The 17,860-nt window shown below is 48.6% G+C and overlaps 1 protein-coding gene across 2 annotated transcripts in view; it reads right to left on the bottom strand.

The window, feature by feature from the left end:
* Positions 1-17,860, bottom strand: part of CLCC1 (chloride channel CLIC like 1) — a 253,171-nt gene that overhangs the window by 59,873 nt on the left and 175,438 nt on the right. For both annotated transcript variants that reach the window (XM_078668256.1, XM_078668264.1), the window contains exons 8-9: positions 10,491-10,588; positions 10,256-10,402 (exon numbers count right to left, since the gene is read on the bottom strand). In XM_078668256.1, coding sequence (XP_078524382.1) covers positions 10,256-10,402; positions 10,491-10,588 — 245 coding nt within the window. The remainder of the gene's footprint in view (positions 1-10,255; positions 10,403-10,490; positions 10,589-17,860) is intronic.

Raw genomic sequence — 17,860 nt, 5'->3', positions numbered from 1 at the left:
TGGCCCTCGAGGATGCCAGCCCACCCGCAAGACCTACGACGCCGCCACCCTCAACACCGGCCGAGCCCCCGGCTGCTACCGGGCCACCCCGAGACGCACCCACGGACCCATCAGCTGCCACTCCTGCAAGTTCTCTGCATCCGGACCTGCACGGCACTCACACCCGCCAAACCGAGAAGCAGCAGCAACCACCTGAAGTGCATCCTGCTCAACACCCGCTCCGTCCACAGACACACCGTCGAGCTCTGGAACCTCCTCGACACAACTTCACCAGACGTCGCCTTCCTCGCGGAAACCTGGATGAACGCCTCCTCAGCGCCCGACATTGCCATCGCCATCCCAGACGGTTACAAGATCATCCGGAGGGACCGCGGCAACCAGACCGGAGGAGGCATCGCCATCATCCACAGGAACACCATCCGCATCACGAGCAACTCCGACGACACCCTCACAACCGCCGAACACCTGCACTTCCAGATCCACACCGACCCCAGGACCACCCTCAGAGGCACCCTCATCTACAGACCCCCGGAACCACGCACACAATTCAGCGAAGACATCGCCGACTTCATCAGCCCGCACGCCCTCCCCTCCGCTGACTACATCCTCCTCGGGGACCTCAATTTCCACTTGGAGAACAACAACGACCGCAACACCGCCACCCTGCTGGACAACCTCGCCACACTCGGTCTCAAGCAACTGGTGACCACCCCCACCCACCACGCCGGACACACACTCGACCCCGTCTTCTCCTCCAGCAAGGACATCACCTTCAGCCACACCACCGGACTCCACTGGACGGACCACAGCTGCGTCCACTTCAGCTACAGAAAGAACACGATCCACCACCACCAGCAACAGGTTGCTCGCAGAAGATGGAACAAGATCACAGCCGACCAGCTCACCGCTTCCTTGAGCCGGGACCCCCCCGCCAGCTCAGCGAACCCCAGCCAGGCCGCCAACAACCTCACGAAGTGGATCAGCAACTGCGCAGACGACCTCGCCCCACTGAGGACCCCGCCCAGCAGACCCGGCAGCAAGAAAGCACCATGGTTCACCAACGAACTCAAGAGCTCCAAGAGGAACTGCCGAACCTTCGAAAGAGCCTGGCGCAGAGACCCAACACCAGACAACATGACCACCCTCAAGTTCGCCACCCGAAAACACCACCAACTGATCCGCACCACCAAGAAAACCGCATTCAAGGATCGACTGGACAACAACGCCCACAACAGCAAGGAACTCTTCAACATCGTCAAAGAGCTCTCCAACCCCAGCGCCGGAAACAACGACATCACCCCATCACAAGACCTCTGCAACTCCCTCGCCTCATACTTCCACAACAAGATCGCGGACATACACAACAGCTTCAGCACACATCCAGCGCACCCCACGACAGTACCTGCACCCCCCACCACCACGTCCGCACCTGGACCCCGATCAATACCGAGGAAACACTACGCACGATTAACTCCATCCACTCCGGATCTCCAACCGACCCCTGCCCTCACCACATCTTCAACAAGGCCGACTCCGTCATCGCGCCCCACCTGCGGGACATCATCAACACCTCCTTCGAAACCGCGACCGTCCCGGAGAGCTGGAAGCATGCCGAACTCAGCGCTCTACTAAAGAAACCATCAGCGGACCCCACCGAACTCAAAAACTACCGCCCCATCTCGCTCCCCCCGTTTCCGGCCAAAGTCATCGAGAAGACAGTCAACAAGCAGCTGGCCGCCTTCCTCGAGACGAATGGATCCCTCGACTACTCGCAGTCCGGCTTCCGGGCCAACCACAGCACCGAGACCGCCCTCATCGCAGCCACTGACGACATCCGAGCCCTGCTCGACAACGGGGGAACAGCGGCCCTCATCCTCCTGGACCTCTCCTCGGCATTCGACACGGTCTGCCACCGCACCCTAGAGCAGCGCCTCAGCAACGTCGGAATCCAAGAGAAGGCACTAGAATGGATCGTCTCCTTACTGCCGGAAGGACACAGAGAGTCCGCATCCCCCCATTCAGATCAGAAGCCACCGAAGTCATCTGCGGCGTTCCTCAAGGCTCCTCGCTCAGCCCCACCCTCTTCAATGTCTACATGAGCCCCCTTGCGGCCATCGCACGCCAACACAACCTCAACATCATCTCTTACGCCGACGACACCCAGCTGATCCTCTCCCTCACCAACGACCCGCCAGAGCCAACCTACACGAGGGGATGAAAGACGTAGCCGAATGGATGAAGAACAGCCGCCTGAAACTGAACTCAGACAAGACGGAAGTCCTCATCCTAGGATCTTCGCCCTCTGCCTGGGACGACTCCTGGTGGCCCCCTGCCCTGGGCAGCGCACCCAAACCAACAGACCACGCACAAAACCTGGGCTTCATCCTGGACTCCTCCCTCTCCATGACCAGACAAGTCAACGCCGTCTCCTCGTCATGCTTCAACATCCTGCGCATGCTACGTAAGATCTTCCAGTCGATCCCCACCGAGACCAGGAAGACGGTCACCCAGGCCCTCGTCACCAGCCGACTGGACTACGGCAACGCCCTCTACGCCGGAACCACTGTCAGACTCCAGAAGAGACTCTAGCGAATCCAGAACGCCTCAGCAAGGATCATCCTGGACATCCCCCGACACGGCCACATCTCCGGACACCTGAGAGACCTGCACTGGCTCCCGGTCAACAAGAGAATCACGTTCCGACTCCTCACCCACGCTCACAAAGCCCTACACAACCAAGGACCAAGATACCTCAACAACCGCCTCAACTTCTACACTCCCACACGCCAGCTTCGATCAACCAACCACGCCCTCGCCACCATCCCCCGCATCCGAAGAGCCACCACAGGAGGAAGGTCCTTCTCCTACCTCGCCGCCAAGACATGGAACTCCCTCCCGACCCACCTCCGCCTGACCCAAGACCACCTCGCCTTCAGGAAGCAGCTCAAGACCTGGCTGTTCGAGCAGTAGCGGACCCCCCCACCCCCCAAAGCGCCTTGAGACCCTCCGGGTGAGTAGCGCGCTATATAAATGATGTGATTGATTGATTGATTGATTGATCTTTATGTAGAGAATTATTCAGCTGGACTTGATCACCTTCTTCACTTTATTGCTACTCTCATACCCCACAAAAGAGCTGGGGTCAGACTTGGATCTTTTTAGTGCGGTCAATAAAAAAAATGACTGCTCTCCTGAGGTCCAGCCTTTGAGGGCTCCTCTCCTCCTTGGTAGAATTAGGGGGAGGGCAGAAGGGAGGAAGGGTAATGGTTTGCCACAGATGCAAAGGCAAGAAAGCTGCTTTAGTTTGAAACCTCAATTTGTCCTGGAAGAAGCATGTGAAAGGTGGACAACCACTCAGTGCTTGAAACTCACCGACATGCCTCGCCGAGGTAAAGGCCACAAGCAAAACTGTCTGACAGCTGTGAAGGGGCTCAAAGCAGTACTCATCAAAAAGGTTGGAACACGTTTTAAATGTCATTGGGGCATCACAGAAGGATTTGGAGGAAACCTAATCATAATGGGAAACAAACAAAGATAGTTGTCTGTAAGACAAAGAAAAGCCAACATGGTGGCAATGTATCCATTGACGGTGCACATAGCGCAGCCTTGCTGGGTCAGCGATAGATAAAAACAAAGAAACTCAAACAAGTGGTGCTTCAAAGGATACACACTCTGATCTGCACACCTGGGGCCATAATACAGATGGTGCCCCGGGGGCGCAACAGGCATTTGCGCCCTCTTTACGTGCCCCCGGGGCACTTTGGTATTATAGAAGGGGACGCAGACGCATGTGCGTCCCCTTCTATAATACCGATAACACTGGTGCACTTAAAGCACCAGTGCTATCAACAGAGGGTGTTCCCTCATTTGCACAGGGGCGTGCCCTATGCAAATGGGGGAATTCCTTTGACCCTGCGCCATATTAGAGACGCGGGTGCAGAGTCAAAGAAGCCCTCAGGAGGCGCAATGACAGCGCGCCATTTAGGGGGTAAAGGGGGTCCCATGGACCCAACAGACATTCCCTTGCAAGCGGGTGCAGTCACTGACTGCACCCACCTGTAAAGGGATTTCTAAATCCCTTTGAAAGTGCAGGTGGGTGCCGCCTGACCTGTGAAAACACGGAGTGGCTGCTCCATGCTTTCACATGAATGCGCCCAAGGCAGCGCAAGTTCGTGGCAGCCCTTGGGGAAGTGCATGCACCATAATGGGGCACACTATCATTGTTTGCACCCTTCTGAAAGGTGCGCCAGGCACAAACAGTGATAATGTGTAATACGGCCCCTGGTGACAAATCTATTCTACATTACAGAGGGAAGATTGCCTTCCTCTGCACTCATAGAATCAAGTTTATGGGAGGAAACTCAAAATAAATTGGAAAATTCCACTTTAACCAACCGTGTCCCGTTAGGCTCCCAAAAGAGGATCCTGAAGGGCAAAGACACTTCTTATGGGCCGCAAAGTGGAACTGTGGTTCATAAATATGGCTCCTGTTTTTTTTCTCGTTTTTTTTAGATTTTCGTATGAATTTATCCATATTTACTTTTTGCCCATCTTGTAAGTATGTATCCATATTTATTTTGTGTTCTCTGAATAGATGAACTTCTAATATGGTATATTTCCACATTTATTGAACTAATAAATATATGCTCATACTTCGATGCCTGTCGTGTTTTAGCAAATTAAGTATCCAAATATAACATAACAATACATCCACAGGTAAACACTGTAATTATGCTACAAATGGATGCTGACATATATTGTTATTTAATGAAACCTCATCCTGGTTTTTAACTTCCCATGCCATCTATCTGCTCAGCTGTGGCCAGGAATTAATGAAAGAAAGGCACTCAAAAGATGCACAATTTTCTGTATTTTTCCATCATTTTTTAAAATAAATTGAGCCACACATGTATTTATCTGTAAAAATAAGTAGAAATGGAAAACTGGGAGCCCTATTTATAAACGTTAGTTTTTAACATATTTCAATACTTAACCATACAGTCACTTTAACCTTTGATTTTCACAGTGAATTTGTGCGGGGGTGGGGGATAATGAAAGGGATAATCATACTACCATGCCTAACTAGAACGTCTCTGTAACTTGTTTTTTCAGGGAACATCCAGTTTTTTTTAAATCATATTTCACTAACACTACAACTGCGCACAGCCTTTGGCCATGCGCAGCAGGCGGCTATCCAAGGCCCACATTCAGCAGGTGGTCAAATTCACAGCAACAAGCCCTCAGTGGTCAGCTTGCTACCTCTGCAACCCTACTATCTGCCCTCCGTTCTCTGTCTGCATGCCCCTGCTTCCTCCCTCCAGTCATCTGTGGTTAGCTGGCTACCCCTGCTGGCTTGCCCTTTGTAGTCGGCTAACTGCTCCTGCCACCCTCCCGCCTGACTTACATTCTTGTGTGCATACCTCTGCCTCCTCCCTCGTGCCCGCCAAGGTCCATTGTGCTGCCCTCTGTGTTGTATACAAAAAAGTGATGGGTGGGATGTTATAATTAATCTCGGCCACTGGTAATTACTCGGCCCTCATCCCAGCCAATCAGTTTTTTGCCCCCAATGCCACCTCAGATTAGATCCAGCCATATGTTAATCAGCCTTGATCCTGCTGTGATAGAAACAGTCCAGCCCAAACTGCAAAGTCAGGTGCTCTCTGAACCGGAACACAAACAACTCAAGACCGGTTTTGCCCTACTTGGGACTCATCAGCTGGGTGCAGCTTGGTTCTGGTGGTAAAGTGAGCACAGACAGATCTACAAGCTGAATTCAGATTACCTCCTCAGGGAACCTTTTTATTGGATCATTGCTGATTTTCTAATGATCTGAGGTGGTATTGTTGGCAAAAGAATGGTGGACTGGTAATTACTCGGGCTGAGTACCAGTCTATCATTCTTTTGCCAACAATACCACCTCAGATCATTAGAAAATCAGCAATGATCCAATAAAAAGGTTCCCTGAGGAGGTAATCTGAATTCAGCTTGTAGATCTGGAAATAATTTAATATACTCTTGTTGAAGGAAAACTCCAACATACACATTACACTCTTGTGCAAAAGGTCGCTTCTGTCAATTGGATTGGCGCTGCCAGGTTAGCTCATAATGGTGTTGAAACATGGCACCTTAGAATTCAAAACATTTTCTCACTATCCTAATGGTCTTGACCATATTTATGAGGACCTTAAATCATTTTTTTTATAATATCTTGGATGATCATTTTTAAATAACATTTTGTTTATGTTCTCAGAACCTATTACTTGTTCAATTATTTTGTTATCCATATTTGTAGACCACTCTAAGCTAAGCAACCTATGCAGATACGCCAAAGATGCTGCAGAATAACATTTCTCAATACCCAGGGAAGCCCATCCCCCTAAAACAAGGCCCTACAAAGCTTTTTTTCCTGCTAACATGGCTGTTCCGTTTCCCCATATAAGGAAAATACTACTTACCCATTATGCACCTGTTCTTGGCATGTAGACCTGTAGATTCACATGCTTTGCATAGCCTGCCATCTAGTGTTGGGTCCGGATGTTTGCACTTTTTGTTCGAAGAAGTCTTTTCTTGTCACGAGGTAGTTGACTCGTCCTTTCAGTGATGGTGCGCATGGGCATAGGCTCCATTGTTAGATTGTTTACCGCAGAGGGAGATAATGGAGTTAGTAAGAGTAGTAAGAGATGTCCATGTATATAAGTATCTAAGATGCTACTGTAACAGGTACAGGTACCTGGCGAGGCAGGTGGGTGCATGTGAATCTACAGCTCTACATGCCAAGAACAGATGCATATTGAGTAAGTAGCATTTTCCGTTCGAGGCATGCGAGCTGTAGATCACATGCTTTGCATAAACTATTCAGCAGTTATCTTCCAAAGCTTTGGCTAACCTGTAGCTGTTGCAGTCGTCTGAAATAGTGTAAGTAAAACTGCTTGGCCCACACTAGCTTGCTGTCTTGCTAACACATCTACACAATAGTGTTTAGTGAATGTGTGAGGTGTAGACAATCTTGCAGCTTTGCAGATGTCATCTATGGGTATATTCCTTAAGAATGCCATAGAAGCTACTAGTTTGTGTGTGGAGTGCGCTCTAGGGGGAATTGTTAATGTTGTTTTTGCTTTTGCATAGCATGTCTGAATGCACTTGACTATCCACCTTGCAATACCTGATTTTGATATAGGATTGTCTTTATGTGGTGGAGCAGAGGCCACAAATAGTTGTTTTGTTTTTCAGAAAGGTTTTGTCCTTTCTACATAGTAAAGTAGTGCTCTTTTCACATCTAAAGTGTGCAGAGCATGTTCTGCTACCAAATCTGGTGGAGGAAAGAACACAGGCAACTCAACAGATTGGTTGATATGAAAGGCAGAGATGACCTTTGGTAGGAATTTAGGGCTGATCCGAGGAACCACTTTGTTTTGGTGTACTTGTAAAAATGGTTCTTCTATGGTTAGTGCCTGAAGTTCACCTACTCTCCTCAGTGATGTGATAGCTATGAGGGAAGCTACCCTCCAAGTGAGAAATTGCAGTTCACATCTATACGATGGCTCAAAGGGTGGACCCATCAGTCTATTAAGACAGGGCTTGAAAAATCCCAAAAATTATATTAGTCCTGCAGGACTAGTACTTCAAAAAATGTCCTCAACCTAACTACAACCTACTTGACCTCCGTCTCTGAAAGCGGAGCAAATGTGACACGATAACAAGATTTAAAGGCATCTTTATTGCTCATTAACTTTGTGAGCAATAAAAATGCCTTTAAATCTTGTTATCTTGTCACATTTGCTCCGTTTTCACCGACAAAGGACAAAAGTTGGTTGCGCTTCCAACAAGTGCAATTTTTCATCCTGCACCGGGCTTATTTGACCCCTGGGAAGATTCGGAGGTATTTCCAGGTAAATGACGCTGCATGCCCCAGGTGTTCTGAGCAGGGGGTTGAATTGGAGCATATGCTCTGGAACTGTCCAGCTCTGGGACGGTATTGGGGGGAGATAGGGGAGCTCCTAACTGAGATTACAGATCGACATTTAGATTTTGACATGGCACTGTGCTTGCTGCATTGGTTCCCACACACGACCAAGACTAAGGTAACCAGTACATTCATTGATTTAGGCTTATTCTTAGCAAAGCGGGAAATCACCTGGCACTGGAAGTCGCAGGAAAGGCCGTCGAGCAAGAGATGGGGGACAGAGCTATATAAATGGGCAAGTAGCGAGAGTTCCATTAGGTTTCACAGTCTAAGCCCACGGCCAATGAAAAGGCTCTAGATATGTCTAAGGCTTGGGACACGTTGGTGCAGGCTCTGCGGGGGTTCCAGCGGGAGGGGGACGATTGAACTGTTCGAACTGTACATGCGATACTTACACAGGCGCACTATGTCATGAACGATGTCCAAACAGCTGGTGCGATGTTCTGAACAATGTACTTGAAGTGTGCCCACACCAAATGCCAAGAGGGGGTAGGGATCCAGGGGTTTAGTTGTGAGTAACCTTGAAGACATGTTTGATGACTTTAAATGTGGAGGAAGCTATATTGGTTTGTATGCTGATTAAAATCAATAAAATATGTTTTCAAAAAAAAAAAAAAGACAAAAGTTGGCTTGTTTTCCTACTCGCCAGAAAGGGCGAGCAGGACCTAAAAACTGCTCGACCTTGTTAAATTTACCTCGACTATGCGAGCGGTTGAGTGGAATTTTCTAGCCCTGGTTAAGGACAATGTTGAGATTCCACACTGGAGCAGGTGGAAGTCTTGGAGGAATGATTATTTTAAGTCCTTACATAAATGTTTTAATGACGGGCACTCTAAATAGAGACAGATGTTATCTGCTCTGTATGTATGCAGCTATTGCAGCAAGATGTAAGCGTATGGATGTGTGCGCTAAATTGGAACGCTGCAGATGTAATAGATAGCAAATGATGTTTTGAACTGAAGCGTCCAGCAGGTTGATTTGATTGTTATTACAGTACATCACAAACCGCTCCCACTTTGCTGCATAGCATGCTCTTGTGGTAGGACGTCTAGCCTATGTCATTATGTTCATGCAGTCTGGCGGGAGATTAAGATAGCCAAAGATTTCAGGTGTCAGATCGCAAGGTTGAGATGACTGGGATCTGGTTGAGTTTTCTGTCCATGGCTCTAAGTGAGGAGATTGAGAGTGAGATGTAGTTTTTTATGAGGAACTACTGAGAGCTCCAAAAGGGTTGTGAACCAAGGTTGCCGGGCCCATGTGGGAGCAACTAGGATTAAAGTCAGGGATGCCTGTATGACCGTTTGAACCACTCATGGTATGAGTGGGAGAGGCGGAAAAGCGTAGGCAAATATCCCTGACCAATTCATCAATAGTGCATTGCCCTTGGACAATGGGTGTGGATGCCTTGATGACAGTAAATACTCCCTAGTTACGCTCTAGAGCTACCTCTGCTTGTTTCCTAACTAATGTTTACCTCTAACCTTTAGATGTGAAATCCTCTTTCTATGAACACATGCCCAGATTTTAAGTCCAACTACAACTTTTAGGTTTCAGACACATACATTCATCTACTTCCACTAAATACACTGAGTCTCTACCTACATATGAGTAACAGGACAGTTTATTCCATTTCACCAAGGCTCTATTTTGTTCTTAAAAAATAATGTGTTAATGAACAGCATTGCGTTGAATACATCTCTCTCTCTGAGTATATACAGACATATTTTCATATTTAGACATTTATATAGACATAGATATAGACATATATATTTATATACACACACATTTTAAATATATCGTCACTGGAAAAAACCCAAAGGTTACAGGGACATTATAGTTAGGAAATCGAATTTTAAAAACCTTAGACATTCACCAAAAACAAACAGGTTTACACACACAAAACCACAGAAATTCAGCAATTCTAGTTAAAGTTCTCTCAAGTAACTATAACTCGTTCCCTAAGGTAACTGTAACTCGCACCCCCGCCATGCAGTTTTCTGATCAATAATTTCACTGCAAATATTGCAGTGATATTATCAATGATGTCATAGAAGATATCATGAGTGATATGTGTGGGGTAATTAGCAGTGCATGGCTAGGGCACAAGTTATAGTTACCTTAGGGCACGATTTATAGTTACTTGAAATAACTCTAATTATAACTGTTGAATTTCTATAGAGTACTGCCAGCAGCTAATATATATTGAGAGAGAAAGAGAGAATCGATCGATCAATCCTTGGAAGCTGTTTTTTTTTCAAATCAGGGTCAATTGTCATAATGGTGTCTACTCACCAGTGCAGTCAAAGCCATAACGATAAGCACTGGAACATGATACAATAATGGTAATTCCTTCAGAAGTTCTTTAATAAATTCACCAATTCCTCGCCCCACATGCTTCAATGGCTCAGTCACGAAATGCGTAAAGGTCAGAGCTAATGCCTAGGAAAAAAAACATATGATACAAATTTAGTTTAAAAAAAAGAAAAGACAAAGAAATATGAACAGTTGATGTAGGTAAAGAACATGCCTTAGTTGGTGGAACCATCAAAGCAGGATTGACTAGTAGAGCTTTATAGTAGTCGTCACAGGGATCATTCTGGACACTCCACAGTCGTGTCATCCACCCTACAGATGAAGGAAGATAATAATAAAAGAATTAGCCTTTTTACTAAAAATAATTTTCTGTTTTATTCAGTAGAACAAAATAACTTAATAGCACTGAAACTCCAAATATGAAGCTTAAAATAACTTGTTTTTTTATGTAAATAATATTCTCAAGCAGGGAGTGGGCTTGATTCTCCCTGTAGCTTCTCCATTTGTACTGCTAAGACACGGAAGAGGAAAATAATTTAGAAACAAGCAGCGCTAGCCTTGAAATAATGGAAGTCCTTGGCCAGTGAAAAGCTGCTGGGAGGCTGAAAGGTATCCAGCATTTGGCTGTGGCTGTGCCAGATTGGTACTAAATAAGTGACACAAACATCGAGCATGTGAAGAAGTTTTTCCCAATAAAGGCCAAAATAGTTGTTTTATCCTGAGCCATCCGGATTTAAGTTCAAAACTTTAACCACACTTAGTGCAAGGCAAAACTAGCCTTCATGATTCCGGCAGCAATGCCAATGAGATCCCTGAACATCATCATGCTCGGCAATGCAGTCTGTTTGCCTAGAATGATCTTAAACATGCACTCGCCTTGGACATAAGTAGGCTAAAGTTAGGGTATCAACTGAAATTGTCCTAGATCGGAAGTCTGTAGTAAGGTATAATGGCACCACCATTATGTTGTCTCACTGAGAGGCCACTTGATTGCTCCATACGTCTCCATGTAAAGCCTTGCCTTTCAAGGAAACCGTGATCACACAGCAAACTAGGCAGAATGAGGATGAGGCAGAGAACAAAATGGAGTATTCTTTGGGGCCATGTTATTGCTATCCACACTCCATCTGGAGTGAGCATCTTCTTAATTAAGCAATAGCAGACATCTACTCTTAAGCGTCCTCCCGTGGCAGAGTCTGAGTCCTGATGAACACCACATTATGCAGCTTTGCAGGAATTGAGAATTGACTTTATTGAATTAATGTCTTCAGTGCTCAGATCATAGGTGTCTGGATCAACCAACTTTTATTTCTTGGTGGAAGGTGGCTTAGAAAACAGACTGCTAGGGCACACACTGGGCTCAAGGGGCATGTCAAAGTGTCCAAAATAGGGGCATGAGCCTCATCACAGAGATATACATCCACTTGGCACAACCCCTGCCACAAGACAAAGAAGTTGGGAGAGAGAACTACTATGCACCCTCGCACACAGGGGATGGGAAGATATCTATTATCGAGGAAAACACACCTGCATAACACATCCAGCTCTGAAATGTTGGAAGGGCTGTGGGAACCCAGGCACACTGTTGCACATACTTTGGGCCTGCCCAGGGTTGGTCCGGTACTTGGGAAAAGTAATGAACGAAATTGATTGAGCCTTTGATACACAAATCCCACGGGTCCCTGAGTACACACTTCTGGGCCTACCTAGTCCCTTAACATACCCCCTCTAATACTTATGAGGTCGAAAGATGGCTTGAGCTCTAGGGAAAGCTCACCAAGCCATACTCTTACTTTGGGGGACCGATAAGGCACCAGAATATACGACATGATTACACAAATGATGGTTCATACGGGGCATGGAGAAGTTGACACTTGCAGCAGAGCTTAAGTTGGACACCTACCAAGAATGATGGGTTCCCTTTATAAGCATCCTCTCAGCTGAATTCAATGAGCTGACCTGTCTCAAATATATTACGTTGCTGCATCTGATTCCAGATCCTTTAAAAATCACGGAGGGCAAGAGCTTACAAACGGGGGCTGGGCGCAGGACATAAGGTTCATGGGGTATGCAAATGGGATTATATGAGAGCCACTGTGGTGACTACTACATATATCAACTATACAAGAGTAATGGGGAGGGATGATGGGTGACAGAGTTGTTGGGATTTTGTTTTCCTGTCACACCATATGAACATGCTGCACGCCTCCAGGATGTAGGCGGTTAAGCTGTGTAAAGTGAATGTGACTTCTTGTTTATTCAAAAATAATTTTAAAAAAGTAATAGGCTCAAGGCAGTGCTGGATCAATAATGCAGAGAGGGTACTAACTGCAGCTGCACAGGGGGTAAAATGGAAAGGGGCAATCCAAACATATAGCTCATATTCTGACACCCAAAATGTCAAAAAAGAAGGAATCTGAGACCAGGAGGTATGATAGCCAGGTGATTGGGGAGTGGCTTGACACAGATGCCATAGGTCGCGAGCTCCGAAGCTTTTGCCCGGTGACCCCGTATCCGACGACATCCTGTATAGAATTTGCACCCTGGAATTCCCCAGACGGTATGAAGAGCCCCCTAGACTGCTGCTGATTTCCCACTGGCCCATGCCAACGAGGCACTAGGGTTGCTACTGGTGCAAATCGCTTGAGTGCAACTCCTGGTGTGGCGGACTAAGTAAGATGGTGGCAGCTAGGTGCTGAGCCCCGGGACAGCCCGGGCTTGTGGCGCGACGCTGCTGCCACCGAGAGCACCACTGCGAAATGGAGATGGGTGCCCCTGAGAAGCAGGGCACCAGTACATTGATCAACCGAGCTGTGGAGTCCTTGAGAGGGATGGGAGGCGGCCAAACGAGCCGGGTGGAGCGGCAGTAACAATACTGCCCTGTAAGTGCTGCAGCGGCTGGGCCAGGCTGCTGACCCTGGAGGAGTGGGGAATTTGGCCTTGCCTGGTGGGAGGGGCTCAGTGGCTGTCAGCGTACCACCGGACAGGGGCAGAGCCTGCAGGGATTGGAGAGGGCAGCAGGCCTAGTGAGGGGGCCTTGGACCCACGAGGCACAAGAGGTGAGGAATCTAGCAGGGCCAAACCCTGGTGGTACCGGATGCGCCGTGGGGAGTGTAGGGCCCTGGGCCATTAGAGGACAGTTGACCCCGGGAGTTGTTGTTGGATCCTGGCTCCCCTAGCCACCCACATTGAACACAGATATGGGCAGGCGCCACAATAGTGAATGCAAGATGGCGCCTGAGTGAGCCTACAGGCCTCTTTGTCCTTATACTATGTTGGGGAAAGTCCCTCCTGGGGATATGGAGTGCTACTGCAGGCCCCTAATGAGATCTGGGGGATGAAGTGCTCTGCCCCTGGCTGCCACTATCCCTAACATGTGACCCAGGGTCGGATTGGGATCACAATTTGGCCCGGGCACCGATGAAAAAAGTGGCCCACATTCGCGGGGCGTGGCCCACATTTGCGGGGCATGGCCCACATTCGCGGTGCGCAGCCCACATTCGCGGGGCGCAGCCCACATTCGCGGGCCTGCCCTTTCATGATACAGACAAGGAATGTAAGTGGGAGGATATTGTTCTTGGTAAAGACACAGGGCCAAGGTGACAATGTCCTACAAGCGGAGCAACTGAAAAACAGCGAGGCCCCTTACTATTACAAAATTATTCCCCAGTACTCCAGCGCAGGAGCACCTGAAAAACAGCAAGGCCCCTTTCTCCTAAAAAATTATTCCCCATCCCTCCAGGGAAGGAGCACCTTAAAAGCCGCGAGGCCCCTTTCGATGACAAAATTATTCTCCAGCCCTCCAGCAAAGGAGCACCTGAAAAATGGCGAGGCGCCTTTCTCCTAAAAAATGATTCCCCAGCCCTCCAGCGCAGGAGCAATTGAAAAACAGCGAGGACCCTTATGATTACAAAATTATTCCCCAGCCCACCAGCGGAGGAGCACCTGGAAAACAGTGAGGCCCCAGCTATTTGTAAATTACTCAGCCCTCCCCAGCCCTTCACTGCCTCGGGGCAATGGCCTGGCAGGAGGAGATAAAGCAAAAAACACAGCTGATGGGCCATCCATGGGGGTAGGGAGGAGACTAAGGTGAAGATGGTGCCAGTATCCAACATTACCTGGCCCCCACAGCGAGACCAATTCTTCCATGCCCACTATGCCCTGAATGAGAAGGGCTGTGGGCGAGGTGTTAATGCAAACACTGTTTCAGGGCTGCATGGGCCCCTGGGGGCCGAGGTGAAAATGGCTCAATGGCCTGAGCAACTCCTGGCCCACTGGGAGGACGATTCTGGCACAGAATCACCCCTCCCCAGCCCACCATCAGCGTGATTGCTTGGCAGAGCAGGGGGTCAAGAAGAGGCCACAACTGATCATTGCTGAACGGCTGCACAGCGAGGCTACTTTCCTCTCCTTGTCCAGTGCTCTCTGCGGACTGGGAAAAGGGGAAAAACGGGCCACAGAGGACACAGAGACACCGGCCCTTCGGCCAATGCCCGAGTGCCGCATTGCCAATCCGTCCCTGATGGGACCCAATACTGCACTGGGCACAGTGCCTGTCGAAAAGCTTTTAGTGGAGACTGCAGGTTCAGCTGGTGCGGGGGTAGTGAGTTAGATGGTGCTGGTGAAAAAGTCTCCATTGGGGCTTGTGGCCTAGAGACTCAAGGGTGCACTCACCTCCTAATGGGTGTTCGTCTCTTGGGGGCCTCCTCTGCCTGAAGCTGCGGTATCATGGTCATGGGGGCTATCTGTCACACAGCCTAGTGATGTCTTTGAGGTTGCGAGTGGTAGAGCAGACACTGTTTTGGATACAAATCCCACGGACCGGTGCTGCCCGTTCCCCGCCTCCTGTTGGAAAGCCATTCTCCTTGGACTGTTGTCTCTGGGGCCGTGGCATTACACTGAGGGAGCTTTGGTGGCGCTTTACAACCTTGCCTTTCACTCTGGGAGTAGGGGTAAAGCTACCATAAAAAGAGACCCAGATGAAGGTACCAGTGGCTGTGCAGAAATGCTGGTGTCTTCTAGGGCAGAGCATTTGACTGGACTCATCCTCCAGGACTTGTTGTACGATGTCACCACTTCCCAAGAGGCCTTGGAAGCAAAAATCGATGCCATACGAGGAGACCTGAACATCCTGAAGGATGACCATCGTCGTCTAGCAGAGAGGGTCACGACAACTGAGCACTCACTAGCAGACATTTCCTCTGACTTGGTGACCATGCGAGAACGTCTTTTGGTTATGGAGGACACAGTGGGGACCCTGGAAGCGCGAGCTGAGGACAGCGAAACAGGTCCAGGAGAAACAATATCTGCATCGTCGGACTCCCGGAATGCATTGAGGATAACAATATGCTGTTCTATTTGGAACGCTGGCTGCGTGAGGCTGTAGCTCCAGAGTGCCTATCCACATTTTAAGCCCTGGAGAGGGTGCCCAGAGTTCCAAACCACAATTTGCGATTCGCAATTAAGGAATATGTAGAAATCAAATTATTATTGCGAAACCTACATACATTGCATTTTGCGGGACCTTAATAGCGAATCGGTAAAATTTGCTATTAAGGACTCGCAAAAATACAATATAAATACATCTGCCCCCATATCCTTGGTCAGGCTAGAGTTGGGTGGGGGGGGAGGAGGGAGGGAATCAAAGTGGACAATCCAAGGGTTATGATTTTCCCTGAATCCACTAAGAAGTTACAAAAGCAATGTTCCACGTTCCACGGTGCCAAACGACGACTGTGTCAGATGGGCCTAAAATATGCTATGCTTTTCCCAGCCCAACTGCAAGTGGTGACCTCAGAGGGAACAAAGTTCTTTTGTTCCCCACAGGAGGTATGGGAGAGGGTCAAGATGCATCCGCAGGCTGGCCCCTGCCCTCAAGCTGAACTCCTTAAAGCACAGAGGCGGGGCCCTGAGGGGGGGGCCAAATGCAGGGGCCCAATGGGAACAGCAACGAGCAATGGATGTGGTGGCATGAGTGGTAACCTACAGAACCTGGCCCCTTCGGCAGGGGGTGATGGAGCTCAGGACTTTGACATATCCTGGGGTACTAGCTCCTCAGAAGACTCAGAGAATGAACTTCAAAAGGTCACCTCTAGTACTGCTGATGAACTTATTGAAGCCAGTGATGTACTATTTGGAGTATACGACTTGTGTTGGGGATTGTTCTATTTCTTGTCTCCTGCAGTATCTCTGTTTGATAATTTAGGTCTACTTTGCATCACTGCTGGGCCCCAGAGGTGTTCACTTCTTTCCTCCTTTCTGAGTCGGGTGGGGGGGGGGGGAGGGCAGCCTGAGTGGGAGAGCTGTGATGGGCCTTTCCCTGTGCTTCTTGGTCCTTTTGGTTTTGGTGGGTGGCCCCTCTATTGATTATGCATAGGTTGACTGTTTGGATGGGTAGTGTTCGCCTGCTTGTCCTGGGGTGTGGGTATTGGGGCATTCAGTGGTTCTTTGTTTTTAGGCTTTTTTTTGTCTTGCCCTGGAGACAGTTTCAGCTTCTGACAGGTTATCAGGTAGTACTTGTGGGGGTGATGCTTCCTTGAGTTGGTTCCGCCCATTCTATCATTGTTTTCTCTGATGGCAGCCCCATAAATGATAAAATTATCTCCTGGAATATTAGGGAGATGCATACCATGGCTAGGAGGCATAAAGTCTTTTCATATCCTAACACATGAGGGATCCAAATTGAACTCCTCCAGGAGACACATCTAATAGCCAAAAAAGAGGCGTATAGCACAGATGCAGGGGCCAGACATACTTCACTAATTCAGCTTACGCAAGAGGGGTGTTGGTGTGGATACGTGCAGGAGTCCCTTTTCAACATCTGGGGCATCTCATAGACCCAGCAGGTTGTTATGTAGTGGTGTATGGGTGCTTGGATGGACGAGATACTGCCATAGGTAGTGTCCACGGGCCGAATATTGACCAGGCGGCATTTTTTGCTGAACTCTCTAGGAGGCTGGCCCCTCATCTAGTGGGCTCCATTATCTTGGGGGGTGATTATATAATTGTGTGGCTGATCCAGTGCTTGATTGATCCCATCCACCATTGCCCAGATTCCCCAGTGATGTGACTAGCCTGTACCTTCTCAGCTTGGCAGATGGAGTGGGGACTGATAGACTCATGGTGCCTGCACCACCCGGGAGAATGACTACAACTTTTTTTTCTCATTTGCATGACCTGCTTGTTAGACTGGATGCTCTCCTCTGTGCGCCTGATCTACATGCCTTAGTTGGATCTTCAGAATACCTCTCCCGAACCATGTCTGAGCATAACCCCCTGTTAGTAGGCCTGGGCTTGTGAGAGTCAAGCCATGTATCCCGACCTGGTGGCTACGGCCGAAGGCGTTAGACGATGCAGTCTTCCGGGATAAGGTGGGGACTGCTATTAGCCACTACTTTGAGGTTAACGCCGGGTCCTGTTTAAAATAGTAGTCAGAGGTCGATGCATCTCTGGATCAGTCCGCGGACCCTGTTAATAGAAGTCATGGAGGCAGAGAAGTCCCTACAAGCGATAGAGGGCCCGACCGGGTCACCCAGAACTACAACCAGATCTGCTAGAGTGCAAGGAAAAAGTGGCTTAACAGTG

This window comes from Lissotriton helveticus, chromosome 1_2 (genome assembly GCF_964261635.1).
Source record: "Lissotriton helveticus chromosome 1_2, aLisHel1.1, whole genome shotgun sequence".
Classification (NCBI taxonomy): domain Eukaryota; kingdom Metazoa; phylum Chordata; class Amphibia; order Caudata; family Salamandridae; genus Lissotriton; species Lissotriton helveticus.
Note: the sequence above shows the minus strand (reverse complement) of the source record. Positions and strands in the feature narration are given on the sequence as shown.